Source organism: Perna viridis, chromosome 14 (genome assembly GCF_037379345.1).
Source record: "Perna viridis isolate PV_CMFRI_1.1 ecotype Kerala chromosome 14, ASM3737934v1, whole genome shotgun sequence".
Classification (NCBI taxonomy): Eukaryota; Metazoa; Mollusca; class Bivalvia; order Mytilida; family Mytilidae; genus Perna; species Perna viridis.
In genome coordinates this window covers 32461631-32478118 of record NC_142458.1, presented here as the reverse complement: position 1 = coordinate 32478118, position 16488 = coordinate 32461631, and the positions used below count along the sequence as shown (strand labels likewise).

The 16488-nt window shown below is 33.3% G+C and overlaps 1 protein-coding gene across 1 annotated transcript; it reads left to right on the top strand.

The window, feature by feature from the left end:
• The first annotated feature begins 142 nt into the window (after window positions 1-142).
• On the top strand, window positions 143-11099 carry LOC148599021 (large ribosomal subunit protein uL30-like). Its single transcript, XM_088559956.1, has 6 exons — window positions 143-198; window positions 682-784; window positions 6416-6582; window positions 7269-7406; window positions 7962-8071; window positions 10840-11099. The coding sequence occupies exons 1-6, from the start codon at window positions 188-190 to the stop codon at window positions 11046-11048; spliced, it is 738 nt and encodes a 245-aa protein (XP_088416082.1). The 5' UTR covers window positions 143-187; the 3' UTR covers window positions 11049-11099.
• Window positions 11100-16488: the final 5389 nt, after the last annotated feature.

Here is a 16488-nt window from a genome sequence, read left to right as displayed (position 1 = left end):
GCACCATTGAAAAAAATATATACCGAATTTTCTTTTTCGATAAATTTATTTGCAAGTTTAAAAATCGAGAAATTTAGTTGTTTGCGACATTTATTTTTTTTAAATTCAATCACTGATACTCTATTAGTAAACATAACGATTGTTATGAAAATGAAGACCGGAAGCGGCCTTTTTCAATTTGGCAGACATGGCGGACAAGTATGTTTCACATTGGTGAAAATCTATCCATTGCAATCTTTGATCTTAGATCTGGCAAATATGAATGATTGTGGCCTTAAACTGTTCAATTAGTATCATAGTCTTGTTGTTATTTGGTTTTAAGTTGATACGTACACAAATGCGACGAAAAACGACCTTCAATTGAGGGTAACATCCCATTTCCCCTAGCTCAAGATACTGATATACGATAACTCAACAGTAAATGTAGGTTTATATATGGTTATAATTGGGGTTCAAACCCCCAGAGTAATTCAACTGACGGTCATGTTCCCATGTTTTGATTTATTAGCGCTAAATGTAAGAAGTATTAAAAGCAACTTCACACTTGTTTATCTCAACATGCCACTTCATGTGAGGTATGAACATTTGTATATGTAGTTTGCAAGAAAATTAAATATTTGTGTTATTTGACAAAATATTGGAAGTTTGAACACAGGAAGAAAGTTTTATTTCTATCTTCAGGAAAACAAAATCGCCAAAGGTGCCTGAAACTTTACTCAAAAAGAGGAAAAGGAATGATGAGGTCAGAGCTAAGAAGACCAAAGCTGCTGCTCTTGCTAAGAAGGTTAATAAATTATCTCAATATATCTAACATTGACATGATTTACAAAAGCTTTTTGAAATTGTCACTGCCAAAAAAAAAAACACCTTGTCAACAATTTGTTTAGGGTACATAGAAGTCAGTCTGTATCTGTGGGTAGTTCTATAACATAAAACCACGCATTTTATGTTATCTTTCATGTTTTCATTGGATATTTTCATTTTTTGTTTATAGTCAAAATGCAGGGTTTTATCATTGGACCTTAATTTCAAGGTGTAAAAATGAACTTTAAATTCTGACATAGAACTGATGTGGGGATTTTTGATCCGTCGAAAAACGTATCCGCTGTTGCTAAAAATAGAATGTAGGGGTCAGACAGTTTTTCGCATATATCTCCAAAACCGTTAGGTTTAGCCGAATTCTGACATGAGGTAAAAGTGTTCAGCATGATGAGATCTATCTGGTCAAATTTTCATTTTGATATGTGAAGCCATGGAGTTATTGCCCTTTTTCGACGTTTTTTTGCTTTTTTGAATGTCATTTCTTTCAAAAATCCTCTCCTCTGACACCACCTGACCAATTGGGATCAAACTTGGTATGAAAGTTTCTTGGGATATCGTGCATAGAACTGATTTGAGGATTTTTGATCCATTGAAAAACATGGCTGCTGTTACTATAAATAGAACATAGGGGTCAGACAGTAGTTTTTTGCATTTATCTCCAAAACTGTTAGGTTTAGCCAAATTCTGTCATGGGATAAAATAATTCAGCATGAAGAGATCTATCTGGTCAAATTTTGGTGAAATTTGTTGACCCATGTTGGAGTTAATGCCCTTTTTGGATGTTTTTTGCTGTTTTTAATGTTATTTTAAAAAATCTTCTCCTCAGAAAATATAATACAGAATTCAATGAAAGTTGACATTTTTGTTTTATAGGGTATCCTTAACAAAATGACAGATTTTTTGATTGCTGAAAAAACATGGCAGCCGTCTCTAAAAATAGAACAATGGGGTCAGCAGATTTTTGCATACATCTCCAAATCTGTTAAGTTTAGCCAATAGCTTTCAATTGCTGAAATGATCCTTATTATAAGGCTTACAAATGTGTCCAATGAATCATATGGAGTCAAAATTGTCTGACAACTTGTTAGAGTTATTGCCCTTAAAAGGCAAAAATTTAACCAGATGAGCGATTCAGATTCCTGGGAGCCTCTTGTTTTAATTTTATTATACTATTTATATACTCACTGCATGATTTTCAAATGTACATTGCTGTCAACCAAATTTTAATTTCTCCACTATTCACAGTGGAGTCAGTTGTGTCCTCCAATGTGACTCCACCAAAGTGAAAACCGGGATAAAATTGCTCCATTTCAATAGTTTTCAATATTTATTTCTGCCAATTACTTTGATGTTATAAAACTGCTAGAACCATTAAATATACTTTGGTATAAAGGCAGGAGAAGTTAATTACAGACAATTTCTGAAATGGTGACTCCACTGTGGAGACTCTGTGACTCCACTTAAAATATCTCCACTGTGGAGAGTGGAGAAATTAAAATTTGTGTTGACAGTAGTGTATTTTATCTTTGACAAAATGATATAAATAAATTTCTTTGCACCATTAAAAATCCTAAATATTTGCTGATCGCTATTTCGGAAATGTGCTTCTCGGTACTTATCGATTCTGGTGTTTATAGAATTTTACATGTGCAGATTTAAAAGCAAATTTGGATGTTTTTAATGGAATTTCTGCATCTGGTAAGAAATGTATTTTACAGCCACGGCTTTTAACTTTGTACTTCAATCATTCTTAAATATTTTTATTTGATATTACATTATATCCGACAAAACATCCCACAGGTCAATTCGCCGGAACATTACTCCTGCAAAATGGTGTCCGATGTTAAAACCTCACATGTTGACTATGAACAAAAAATGAAAATATCCGATGAAAACATGAAAGATAAACATAAAATGCATGGTTTTATGGTATAGAACTATATCTGTGGGATGCTCCTAAACAGTTCAAGGGATTATTATGAAATTTCAATGGATTGTAATGCGTCTTACATAGATGTGTGTGAAGGAATATGATTGTTTAAGGACTCTAAAGGGAGATTATTTATCTGAATGGCCCCATACGGGTCTAGTTGTTGAAAGAATAGGCCTGCAGCTGTCATATAAGGAGACTAAATAGTGCTCAGAACCCTGGTTGGGGACACAGAGCAACTACAATGCGTGCCTCAGATGGTGGAATGGGGTACCTCTGGCATGCTACATGCTGGAGTCATTGGGCAACAACACTGAAAACCTTACCGCAAACTGTAGTAGTGCAGCATGCTGGGAAAGATGCAACATTCCTTGCTGTGTAGGAGTATGAACTATTGGGCTTTGTTGCTGGAGGCATAAGTGCCTACCCCTCTCCCTATTTCCTGTCTTAAGCAAAATTTGTTGACCCTGCAGTCTGTATTATCCTTGTGTCCAATCCCAATGTTCATTTTATCATCTGTTTCATGTTCATCACTTGGATATACATGTAGCTGAATTATTGCTGTTTTGACGTTGATCACCAATCACTCTAACTTCATGAACATTTTTTAGTCAAAATTTCCTCTGACCCTGTAACCTTACCTTTTTTTTTATATGGATATTGATATGTTGGTTTGGAGTCAGGACGATGTGTCATACATGTACAAAAAGTGTGCGTTGAGCTTGTTACTTATGTAATGGTAGCAGACAAGTTTTGGGAAATGAGAATCTAGTGGAATAATTAACAATTCCCGATAGGAAATCTCATTATGTGTTGAATTAACTATAAAGACTTACATGTACATGTAAGATACTGCCTTAGGTTTCACTCTATCCTACATGTATTTAATTATTATACCCTCACTCAACTAGTCGGTGATAATATATTGCTATTATCTTGGTACCCAATGGATTGATTGATTTCTAATCATATACATGTAGTGTACATGTAGATTGGGTATATGTTGCAAACAATTTTGGTTGCTTTTCTATATCAATTTTCTGTACAAGTGGGGTATGCTTAGCACCACAGCATGTGCAACCCCATTTTCTACCTTCCCATGACTAATTTCTACATACCACAGAAAATCGGAAGTAAGAATTCTGAAGTATTGAATTATCCTAATTAAAGCAAGCCACAGGAAGCCATTAGATCAAGTGGTAATGTTGAGCAATGGTCTGAATCGTGGTCGAACTGCATCAGTTTTCCTAAAGCTCTTCTACAAATTAACAATGATGATATCAACACAGACCTGTACTGAATGTTTGTGAAGTTAATGTTATCTGAGTCAGGAAGATGAGCTTATTGAAACCACTTTTGAATTATTGATCAAGAATCAGGGGTCTGTTGTTCAACTTGTCATTAATCTTAATTAGTAATAAAAATACCTTAATCAATTGATGAAGATTAATTATGTAATTAACTTGTTGTTCAACTTGTCATTAATTTTAATGAATCATTAAAAATGCTTATCATGTCATTAAATTTAATTCACCCACTGGACCTAAATTAAAACTTTAATGACACAATTAAAACACCATTTACACAGATTGTGATGATGATTCAGGGTCAAAATCATGTTTTTAGCAGAACTTGGGTAAAGAGTTATGTCCCGTTGACCTTGAAACAATGTAAACAAAGTTTGAAAAGTTGCAAGTATTACTTTTAGTAAGTTGAAGTGAATGTAATCTCAATTACATTTACTTAGCCACCACAATATGAAATGATATTGTGTTGAATGCAAAACTATGAAAAAGTTAAAGTTTATAGAAAACCATTCAGAAATGAGTCTTGGTACATTTTTGACTTCATTTTACTTTATAACTTGTTTTTGTCACATAAAAATGTGATATTTAAAAAGGATTTGCTACATTATCAGTATTTGGTTATATTAAAGTAACAGGAAGTGCAAGCAGTTGATGTCTAAAGTGCATTATGGGATGCAATTGCATTTTAATCATGCAGTTAAAATTTAAAACAATGATTAACAAATGCAATGATTAAATTAAATTGAACAACAAATTTTAATCATTTAATTTACTAATCACTCGATTAAGTTTTAATGACTCATTAAAATTAATCACACAATAATTTTAATGACAAATTGAACAACAGACCCCAGAATATTAATGCAGGGGTACAAATTAAGAAAGACAAGCTGGTAGCCCAGGCCATATTTTTGTTTAAATTTTCCTATATGTTCGACTAAATTTTACCAGAACATTTTGGTAGGCTAGCTAAAAATTTAGTAGCCATGGGCTACTGAGCAACTGTTAATTTTTGTTCCTGTAATGTTATCTGAGTATCTAGAACCCAGACATTAATGGTACATGTATCTGGGTTTGGAAGATGAGCTTTATTGAACTACTTTTGAAGGAGAACTCAGATATTAATACTATCATGGTCGGGAAGATGAGCTAAAAACAAAAAAACATTTTCGAAGGATTTATCTTGAACCAGGGTACTTTTTACTTTCACATCCATATTTCATTCTACTCATCTTACTAAAATGACAACAAAAATATTTTTATTGAAATGAAAGAGTAATCAAGGGAACCAAGGTTATAGCGGTAATCAAAAGAATGTAATCCAGGGACAAAGGCCAGACATGGAAAACAGACATACACTACAAAGAAAATAAAGTAACTAAAATCATACATACAAAGTAACAAAAGCAAATGAGCAACTCGCACTCAAAACTGGGAGCATGGACCAGGTGCACCAGATCAATTATTTTTCCCTGTACACACAATGTACTTGCTTGTATTGTCTAGTGTCAACTTTTTCTATAGCAAGTGTGTCTAATTTCTGGTTTGTACTATTTTATGATCAATTGCAATAGTGAAATTGGAGAAAACTGAATGTTTAACTTGATTATATTCCATTCTCATAGGAGAAATGAGAAGGCTGTTACAAATGTAAATTTTCTATCTTGATGAAGGGATAAACCATCACAAAGGCCATAAAAACTGAAAATTGTATTGTCTCTTCACTACTGGATGATTTTCTAAAATAGCAGACAGAGAATTTTAAAATACAAGGGGTTACCTTAGTATTGAAAGAAAGATACAAATGTACATTGTATGCACTAATTATGGCTGCATCCTGTTTGCTTCTAGTAGAGAATATAAAACTTCCTAAATTTACTAATGAACCTTGGAAATTAGGTTAGGCTTTATAGTCAAACCCCATTTTCTTCCGCTTTTTTTATCAGAATTTTACCATTATAATTTTTTTTACTGTGTGTTTACTTCTGATTTTACCAATTTCCGCTTTGTTGACCTCATAAAATCAGGTCAGTCAGTAGTGACCTGACTGGTGCCTCTCATTTAACATAAAATTATACAATCAGTCTTCAAAATTGACACCAGCTCAACAGCCATGGCTGGTTAAAATGATGGTGGGCTTGCAGAATTTGACAAAAAAGCCAATGATTGCTATATCAGTTCATTAATATTTGTTAAGCCTAGGCTAGGCTTGTTATCAGAAATTTGTATGGCAAAGACAATTATTGTCATTACCTTCATATTTTTTCATATATTTAATTTTATGTTCAAACTAATATGTTTACTGCACTGTGGAAACATCAATTTCATGAATTTAGCTCTTTTTGAAATTTTGTAGAAACAAGCAGAGAACAAGAAAGTCATTTTCAAAAGAGCAGAGAAATATGTGAAGGAGTACAGAGCAAAGGAACGTGATGAGATCCGTCTCAAACGTCAGGCTAAAAAATACAACAACTTCTATGTTCCTGCAGAATCTAGACTTGCATTCGTCATGAGAATCAGAGGGTAAAATGTTAAACTAGAAAATTGAAGAGACCGCAAGTGTATCATCCCCTAAACCCTATAAAAATTGTAAATATTTGCGGAGATCACCAAAAGGTCTTCAATAAGTGTAAACAAAATGTTCTGTAAGCTCTGAAAGGCCCCAATGTAGAATGATGGCACCTTTTTACAATTAAATTATGTCAAGTAATGTCAAAGAAACACATTAATGACCAGCATGTCCTGACTGGGGAGTGGTTATCTGTAGTTCTGAGAGAAATATCATGAAGTAATGACAGAATAAATGTGTACAAATGGCACATTTATTAAAATAAAAAATGTTAATACAGTACAATTTAAGTATTGTTATGTGTCTTCCCAAATTTTATTTACGTCTTGTGACTTGTGCCCTCTTACATGGGTACACTATTTCAAGGGTGAGTTTCTGCTTTTTAATTCTATACCTCTTTATTTTACTAAACATTTGCTTTTGACATATCCAATTTTCTCTTCCCTTCAGTTCTTTATATTATCATTTCTGGTATAAACTGGCAGTATTTACCTTTAAAGTTTGCAAAAGCAAGACTTTCGGAAGAATTCTAAATTCTAGAATTACCAATGAATACAATATAGTTAATGCTATCCAAAAAAAAATAACAAACAAGCAAGATAAAGTTCTGTTAGAAACAACCAACTGTACTTTATTTCAGTATCAATGGAGTTCATCCCAAACCCAGAAAGGTAATGCAGCTGTTCAGACTCAGACAGATCAACAATGGTGCATTTGTCAAGCTCAACAAGGCTACCATTAACATGTTGAGAATTGCTGAACCTTACATCACATGGGGGTAAGACTATACCTGCCTATGAGTGTCCTGCTTTAGATAATGCTAAACCTATTAATTTTCCTTATTTTACAAATGGAAATGCATTTATATGCCCCAGTCTTTTAGTCCGTCAGCAATAGACAGTTTAACATATTTTCTCCTAGACAGTCCCTTTCAGATAAGGAACAGATTTTAGTTTGGAAGAGTAATCAAGGGAACCAAGGTTATAGCGATAATCAAAAGAATGTAATCCAGGGACAAAGACCAGACATGGAAAACAGACATACACAATAAAGAACTTGAAGTAACTAAAATAATACAAAGTAACAAAAGCAAATGGGCAACTCAGACTCAACTTAAAACTAGGAGCATAGATCAGGTGCACTAGTAGGGTAAGCTTTGATGAATTACAGATCAGATTCAAGTTTTGATGTTATTTAGGACACAAGATTTTGTGTACATGTACCTTGGATTTTAAACACAGAAAATTTCATGACCTTTCATTCATGTAAGTAAACGTGAACCTCTAATTTAAATATTTATATTTGGTTTATGTTCTTGTTTAATGCTTTACAGATACCCAAACTTGAAGAGTGTACGAGAGCTGGTTTACAAGAGAGGATACGGCAAAGTTAATGGACAGAGAATACCTTTAACAGATAACTCAATCATTGAGAAATGTCTAGGTAAACATTGCATGTTTTTCATCATTGTAAGTTTGGAAAAGATGTGTGTTTCTAGCAATGTTTATTTCACCAATTTTTCTGCAGAGGACTTGGCCAAGTTTCTTAATATTTTGTTAATGGATAAATACCCACTTACAAGTGCTTTAACTAGGCCCAACATTTAAATATGTCACAAATTTATTCTTCATTTAGCCAATCACGGGAACCACTGGACTGATGGTGGTACATGTATACACTTAAAATGAAATTAATATGAAATACAAACTCATTTGAAAACTTGTGACAAAACAGTTATTACACCCCCGCTGTCAAGGAGGAGGGATTTACTGTTTTACCCTTGTTAGTTTTTCCATCGATAAAAATTTCTTTCATCACTGTTTTCTCAGCAATTACTCGTCACAGTGGCTTCAGCTAAAAAAAATTAACACATCCTATTTAAGTTCTACTAACAGTTTGCTTGAAACAATTCAGTGTCAGAAACTTAATTTGTGTTGAATATTTAATCATAATCCGAATTGATATCTGTATTAAGCTTAAAAGTCATGTCAAGCCAATGCTATAGTATTTTTAATAGATTCTAAAGAAAAAAATCAGACATGTGAATACTTGGCCTTATTTCTCTTCAGAATCCTCACATCCATTGTTCTGTATAAAAATATTTGTATTACTCCACCCCTTATTATTCCTCCCACAAACAAAGTTTGTGGGGTATATAGAAATCACCCTGTCTGTCCACATTCCTTGTAAGCACAACTGCTCTAAATCCCACCAGAGATTATATTTTCTAGGAAGGTTTGGTATGAAGTATAGATGTGCATGACAGAATATAAATATTGTTTGCAGTCTCCAAAGGGGGACAATCAAAATTAAATGTTTAACATGTTCAGATCTCACTACCCACTTCTAACGTTTACTTAACATTGTAAAGAAGTAATTTTCAAAGTTTCACTGTGAATTCCCAGGACAAATGACATCTTAAAATTGCATATCATTGCAAAGCTTGGAAAATAAGGCTTTCAAAATTGTTTTGCTAATGGTACGATGATCGTAGAAATTCTTCACAAAATTTACTTGAAAAAATAATACTGAAAATCCACACTTTCACCTTTTCTGCTGACATCATGGAGTTTAATTACACATGCGAACAATCTAAAAACACTTTTGTAGTAAATTACAAATATGATTTTATACAACACATTCTCTGCTTTATTTTGACTACTTTTGATCAGAATATACACAGATAATGCACTTACAATGCATAGGTCTAGGTTCAGTTTGTTTTTGGTACTACATAGGGAATGGCTATCTGATCCAGAAGTGGTTAGTGAGACCTTAAAACATTGTAAGTGCAACTCCTCCTAAACTGCTCAAGGGATTTTGATGACATTTTATAGGAAGGTTGGTTATATGTATATGTGCATGAAGGTATATTATTACTGTCGGAGGACTCCAAAAGGGAGATAATCCGAATTATATGTTTTACATGTTATAACCTCCTACGCACAACTTCTAAACCACTCAGAGATTTTGATGAAATTTATAGGAAGATTTGGGTATGGTATGTAGAATATAAATACTGTGGGCAGACTCCAAAGGGAGATAAACAAGATTAAAGTCGTAAGTGCAGCTCTCCTAAACCCCTCAAGGGATTTTGATGAAAGTTTATAGAAAGGTTTGGTTTGATATGTATATAGGCATGAAGAAACACAATTACTGGCAGAGGATTCCAAAGGGAGATAATCCATATTAATGGCTTCACGTTTTAACCTTGTAAGCATAACTCCTAAACCACTAGGAACCAACAAGGAATGTTGATGTTATTTTATAAGATGGTTGGGTGTCTTAAGTTGAATTGCTTTTAGGAATATAATTACTGTTGTATAAGGCGATCAATTCCAATTAAAGGTTTTAACATTTGAGTCAATTTGAAACGGGGGGGGGAGGTATTCTCTTTGTGAGCTTGCTCACAGTATTTTTAGTTTATTCCTGAGATCCTTTCAAAAGTAGTAAAGCATGAAGTTTACATAAAAAAAAAAAAAGCAAAAACAGAAGAGATTGTCAAAGCAACTTGGAGTAATTGTTACTTACCAAAACTGAAGATTGCTACAATACTAAATGAAATTCTGGCACTGAATACTTGTATTTCTTTTTTGGGGTGTTTTTTGCATGTTACTGGAAATAGTTTCTTTTTTTATACCTTATCTGTCACAACCATATTATTATGTATAACATGACTCTGTCTATGTATAGAACATGCAATTATTATAGTGAAGCAAATTGGAATTAAATAGAGTGATGTTGGTTGGCTTTCCCAAGTGGAAATTGTCATCATTAATGCTTTTACAGTCTAGTTTTATAAAGATCTGCTAGTAAAAGTATATATGTAATAAGTACTATTTTTAAAATGTACATGATAAAGTATATGTACATTCAATTCTAAAGGGATATACTTTACCATTATGTGTCCCTCCACACCCCACTTTGACGGTGAGGTATGTTTTTGTCTTATCTGTCCATGATCACAATTTTCCAAGTGCAATTACTTTGAAACTTTAAAGTTACAATGTTTAGACAAGATATCTGGTTGTGCTTTTTATGGTCCACAAACCTTCATAGCACTTAATTTTGGGATGAGGGAGACATACACAAAAAAAACCTTTAATTTTGGTTGAAATGTTTACCTTGGAACTACGTTTTAAATACAAATGTAGATTAGCATGATATATAGATTCTTTTAACAACTAATCATTCTTAAATCTCATTTACAGGTAAATATGGAATTATCTGTATGGAAGATTTGATTCACGAAATAGTCACAGTTGGACCTAACTTCAAGAGGGCCTCCAACTTCCTGTGGCCCTTCAAATTGAATACACCAAATGGTGGATGGCGAAGGAAGTATAACCACTTTTATGACGGAGGAGACTTCGGTTGCCGAGAGGACCAAATCAATCCTCTCTTGAGAAAGATGGTTTAAAAGTGCCGAAGGACCTAAGTTATTGAAGTGGAAAATAAAGAAAAAAACAAACTTAATTTGTTAGTTCTTGAATTTTGTACTACTGGTACAATTTTCATGTACTTTTAATTTTTGTCCCCCTCTGGTCACATGGCTGGAAATAGCTTGACAGGTTTTGTTTTAATTTTGTTGGGTCATTAGTCCCCATTTTTAGTTGATCATATTGTGAAGCCAAATTGATATTTACAGGAGTTATGGGACTTGTGCACTTCAATTTCTTTTTGTGTGGCAGGGGACATACGACTGAGTTGCTTGTATTTAAAAAAAAACAGATTTGTGAGATCATTTACAATAACAATAGTATTCACTGGATTACAGTCGAACTTCACTCGCTCGAACACCTGGGATTTCTCGAACACAATTCAAAGTACCAAAATATTCTTCCATACAATCAATATAAATAACCTTGGATTTCTCGAACACTCGAACTGACTAGTCGGTCCGTTCAGAAATAAATCTTAGAGAATAACCCTCACTAACTCGAACTCGTCAGGCATTTTGTCAGCTTGGGTAATAAAAGGTGTGAAAAACTGAAACCCTATCATTAATCAGTGTCACTTTAGTTAATTACAGGTAATATTTAAGTCATCACTAATTAGGTAGTTTTGATCTTAATATAACACTGATTGAAGTTCGAGAATGTTCCGAAGTCGGTATGATGAAAGAAAATCGAATGAAAACAAATTATTGACCAAGGATTTCGAACTCTGAACGTTTTTTAAAGTGAACACATTATTTTTAGTGTCCTCAAATCAACATAATCTTCCAAAAGCGAATGAAAAAGATCTACGAACTAACACACCTTCGTAGGGAGTAAGCAATTTCTAACGATAAAGTCGAACTCGGACCGGCAACGAAGAAAAAATCCGGAATTATATGAACTTCAGTTTCTCGAACTCCCGATAACTCTAACACAGTTCAATGGTCCCTTGGAGTGAGCTACCGACTGTATATGCCAAACACTGAACTTGGATTTTAAGTGCATCCAGTTTTGTGTCTTTGTATCGTGAATGTTTTGTCCTTGCCTATTTAAGAGGATTTAATAAAAGTTTGTAGTAAATCAATTGAAGCAATAAATTATTTGTCACCTTTTTTTCTTCAAAGATGGGGGGGGGGGGGGGGGTTATGGCATATGTGTCTGTTTTATCATTCCTTTTGACTGAATCATGTCATGGAACCCTGTTTATCGTGTCGCATTGTACAGATGAAAGCTTGAGTCATAATGAAGGTTAATAACAATATTGCAAAACTGATATCAAGGTAAAACTGGAAAGTTACAGTTGGAGCGTCGCGTTCGGTGGAGGTAGAAAAGTAGTAATTTTTTTGTTCACCGGAAAGATCAGTCCATCACTGATTCTTTCGCGGTGGCGCTAGTATGGTCTTGGCAGTTGATCTTTGTTTACATCGTGCGGCTCTGATAATTGTGTTGTTTTGTCATAAATTATGAGAATTTAGATCCAGATAAACCGAATTGTATAAGAAAACATATTTTTCGAGGCGACTGACATACTGTCCACATTTTTCTATGCCCACTTTCTTAAAAAATTACCTGGATAGTGAGGCGCTTTGTCGGCGAGAGTTGAGGAAAAAAATATGGCTGGTAAATACCACTGTCCGAAATAACTGACACAAATGCATCCATAGGATTGTTTTTACAAAGTACGACCACAAGTAGGACGGCAAGATGTGTAAGTAGTCTCTCAATTCCAGAAACGCCCATCAACTCCAAGCATGACCGAAATATTACTAACATTTTGATGGCTGGGCACGAGCTCTTTTTTTTTTCTTTGATATAAATCAGACAACTGAGTGCTGACAGTAGTATCTTTGGTATTTAACTAGTTTCCGTCTTCCTTTGTACACAAAAGCGTGGATATTTGAGGTTCTGTTGGCTGACGTGTGTACTCAATTCTAACAAATATACAGTCTTCTTTAATATCATAGAAATCCAGGACAAACATTCAGCTTGTATTTATTTTATTTTGCTAATGTATTTCTAGCGTTATTGCTGTTCTATTAACATGTTTTATGCACATGAACATGCATTAACATACTATTTAAAATAAAATCTGACAGATGGGATTATTGTAATTACATTTTTTCAGAAAAAGTAGCTATGTGTTGTTTGTTTTTCCTTAATGGTGAGAACTCGAAATCACTCAAACCAGCGACGGACATGCTATAAAAAAGGAACTGTCATGAAAAAAAATCTGGTTATAGAACTGTTCACCAATTAACAATATATATCACAGTAATCAAGATAACACTGGTTATAGAAAAGGAAATACAAGTTTATTTTTACATTTGTATACCATCACAATCTTAATATATTATCAGTTATTTTCATTAAACAACCAGTTTAAATAGAACATAAAATTAACAGAAGTAAGCTATAAGAAAAAACCTGTCAAAAATTTGTAGATTTTTTTTATTTCAAAATATTTTGGACAAGACATCACCACTTAAAAATATGCATATGTAGTCATTTGTTAAAACAATGAAATTACAAATATATTGAAGTCTCGTGTATAAAAATTCAATACTCGCCATGATGTATTTCCTCGTTTCTAACATGAATATTTAAGAACAAGATAAAACAAAAGTTAATTTAAGGAAATTATTAGCATCTCCAATTTTAAATTGAAAAGAAGCAGTCTTAGTTCGCTCAGGTTCCACATGCTAAGATTTGATACAATATAATTTGGTTGTATTTTCGGCTTCAGAATAGAAATCTGTGTCAGTTGGTTTTTGTTAATCACACAAGTCAATATTTTAAGTTTCTGACATTGAGACGCTTCTTATCATGTATGAATGCTGTTTTTCAAATACAAATGTACATGTATGTACAAGTCAAACTTAATTATTTGTGTTTTTTTTTTTACATCTATGTCGTCTTTGTCAACCTGAGGTTACTGGTATTGATGCTACATGCCAACATATCAAAATAATTGTTGAAGAGTAGCTATCCCTCTCACAAAGAGAATTCACTTTCCTGCCAGAATAAACATACTCTGTCTAAATATTTCACCAATTTGACAGTTACACATTACATTTTATATTATGGCAAGCCAAAGTGGACAAAATCAATATTTTGTAATATTAGGATATGAATTTCTAATATTACAAAATCATTTTTTAATATTAGATAAGATTTTTTTAATCTTAGAAATTCAATTTGTAATATTAAAAATTCATTTTCTAATATTACAAATTCCTGATTTAGTAATATTATAACATATTGCAAATTGAATTTGTAATATTAGAAAATCAGTCACATTTTCTAATATTAAAAAATCGTCACTGAATACGACAAATCCATTTTCTAATATTAGAAAATCAATTTCTAATATTCAAAAAACAGTTTTTTAATATAAGAAATTCAATTGAATTTTTAATATTAAAAAGTGTTTTGTGATATAAGAAATCCAATTTGTAATATTAGAAGATTCATTCATTCATTCATTCTTTCATTCCTCAAAATAGAGATTACATGAATTGCAATTACCTAATTACAAATTAATTAAGACACAAATAGGAAATATTAAATAATAATAATAATGAACTGTATTACTAATTCATATCTACATACAAGTAAAGTGAGCAAGATATGTTCGTGTACTGGTGACATTACATTGCATTAGCTACAAAAATGTATAGCAACAACGTAAGCATCTTAAATATTCACCTGTTGACTTTACAATATGGATGTAGCAGAGTCGTCTGAATTCATCTACATCGGAATCACAGGGTTCAGTGGAAGTTATTCTACCGAGGAGAATTCGGACAAGCGATTCATCATCATACTCGCTTAGTTCTACGTACAGCTCTAGAGGAAAATGTTCAATTATAAGGTCCATCCAAACATTAAACTACTCTGAAGTACTTGTACAGTTTTTGGTAGCATGGACAAGCATATCGGTGAATATTTGATCACATAATTTACATGATTGTTCGATTAGGTTTGGTACAGAGGAAATATATTTAGAAATAATGTGAGCGGTACGCAAATCAAAACAGTTCGTAGGGTTCTTCCAGATGTCAGTAACAGCAATGGAATTGTTGATTTCTCTGAATCGACTAAAGCCACTGTGTGAGTCTATACATGTTTTCCAGTCATTATCATGTTTTGTAGGAACCGCATTTACCACCATGTGTTTCCACTGTAATTTACCAGGAAAGTCACCGTCTCTGATAAAGATCGCAAGGGATTCGTACAGGTTATGCTTGATTAAGATATCTAAAATATCTGGGATAAAGCCTATGCGATTTCGATTGTCTGTTAGGCATGTAAAAAAGTCTGTGTAGGAAGATAGTTTTCGACCAGCAGCTATTATCCAACTTGCAAGGTTTGCCGAAGAAATAAAGTTTGCGTTTTTCGATTTCACTTGTTATGCTGCGTAACCCAACCATACTTTCGCAAATGTCCGATCGTGTGAGTGTGCTGAACTTTTGTGCATGTTTGACAACAAAATGTTGAAATCTATTTAGAAGTGCTAGCTTGGTATTCGTTAAATTGTTCCATATTTCACAACCGTATAGAACGGTGGGTATAACAACAGATCTATATAATTTTATAAACACTGACGGATTTGTATTTCCACATCTGATATTGGCAATTGCAAAATTAGTGTTTCTACCTTTCCTACAAACGTTCGTTGTCCTTGAGAGAGACTTAAATTTACCATTGAGTTCAATCCCTAAATGCACATGGCTTTCTAAAATTGGAATTATTTCCTGGCTAACTGTCCATTCTGATTTTACGAACGATTTAGAAAATTGTATCACACACGATTTCTTGCCATTGAACTGAAACCGCCACTTATTCGCATATACGGCGCACACATCAAGCATTCATTGTAATGCTTTAGGTGTTGTGGCAATGCATGTAATATCGTCAGCAAGCGAAGGGGCACAACATTTCATACTATTTACACCTGTTATTTGATTAGAATTACACAGCTCATTGATTAAATCATTAATAAACACAAGGTATAAAAAACCAGATAACACACCACCTTGGCTTACACCTTCATTTACTTCAAAATACTTCGATTTGCATTGATTTACAATAACCGAACTTTGTGTATTACTATATAACATATTTATACAGGACCAAGCTTTACCTTTAACACCTAAGTTACAAAGTTTGACCATAAGTGCTTTGCGCCATACCGTACCAAAGGCTTTTCTACTGTCTAGGAATGCGGCAAATACTTTACTGTGTTGTTCAGTGTTATTATAAATTGTTTCAAGAAGACAAAAGGACGAAGTCAGACAACCCAAACCTTTCTGAAACCCGTGTTGCAGTGGATTTGAAAACGTTCCTGGTATTATCACGAATGTTTGTATACGTTGGAGTAGGAGTTTTTCCAATGTTTTTAACACACTGGACAAGGGACAA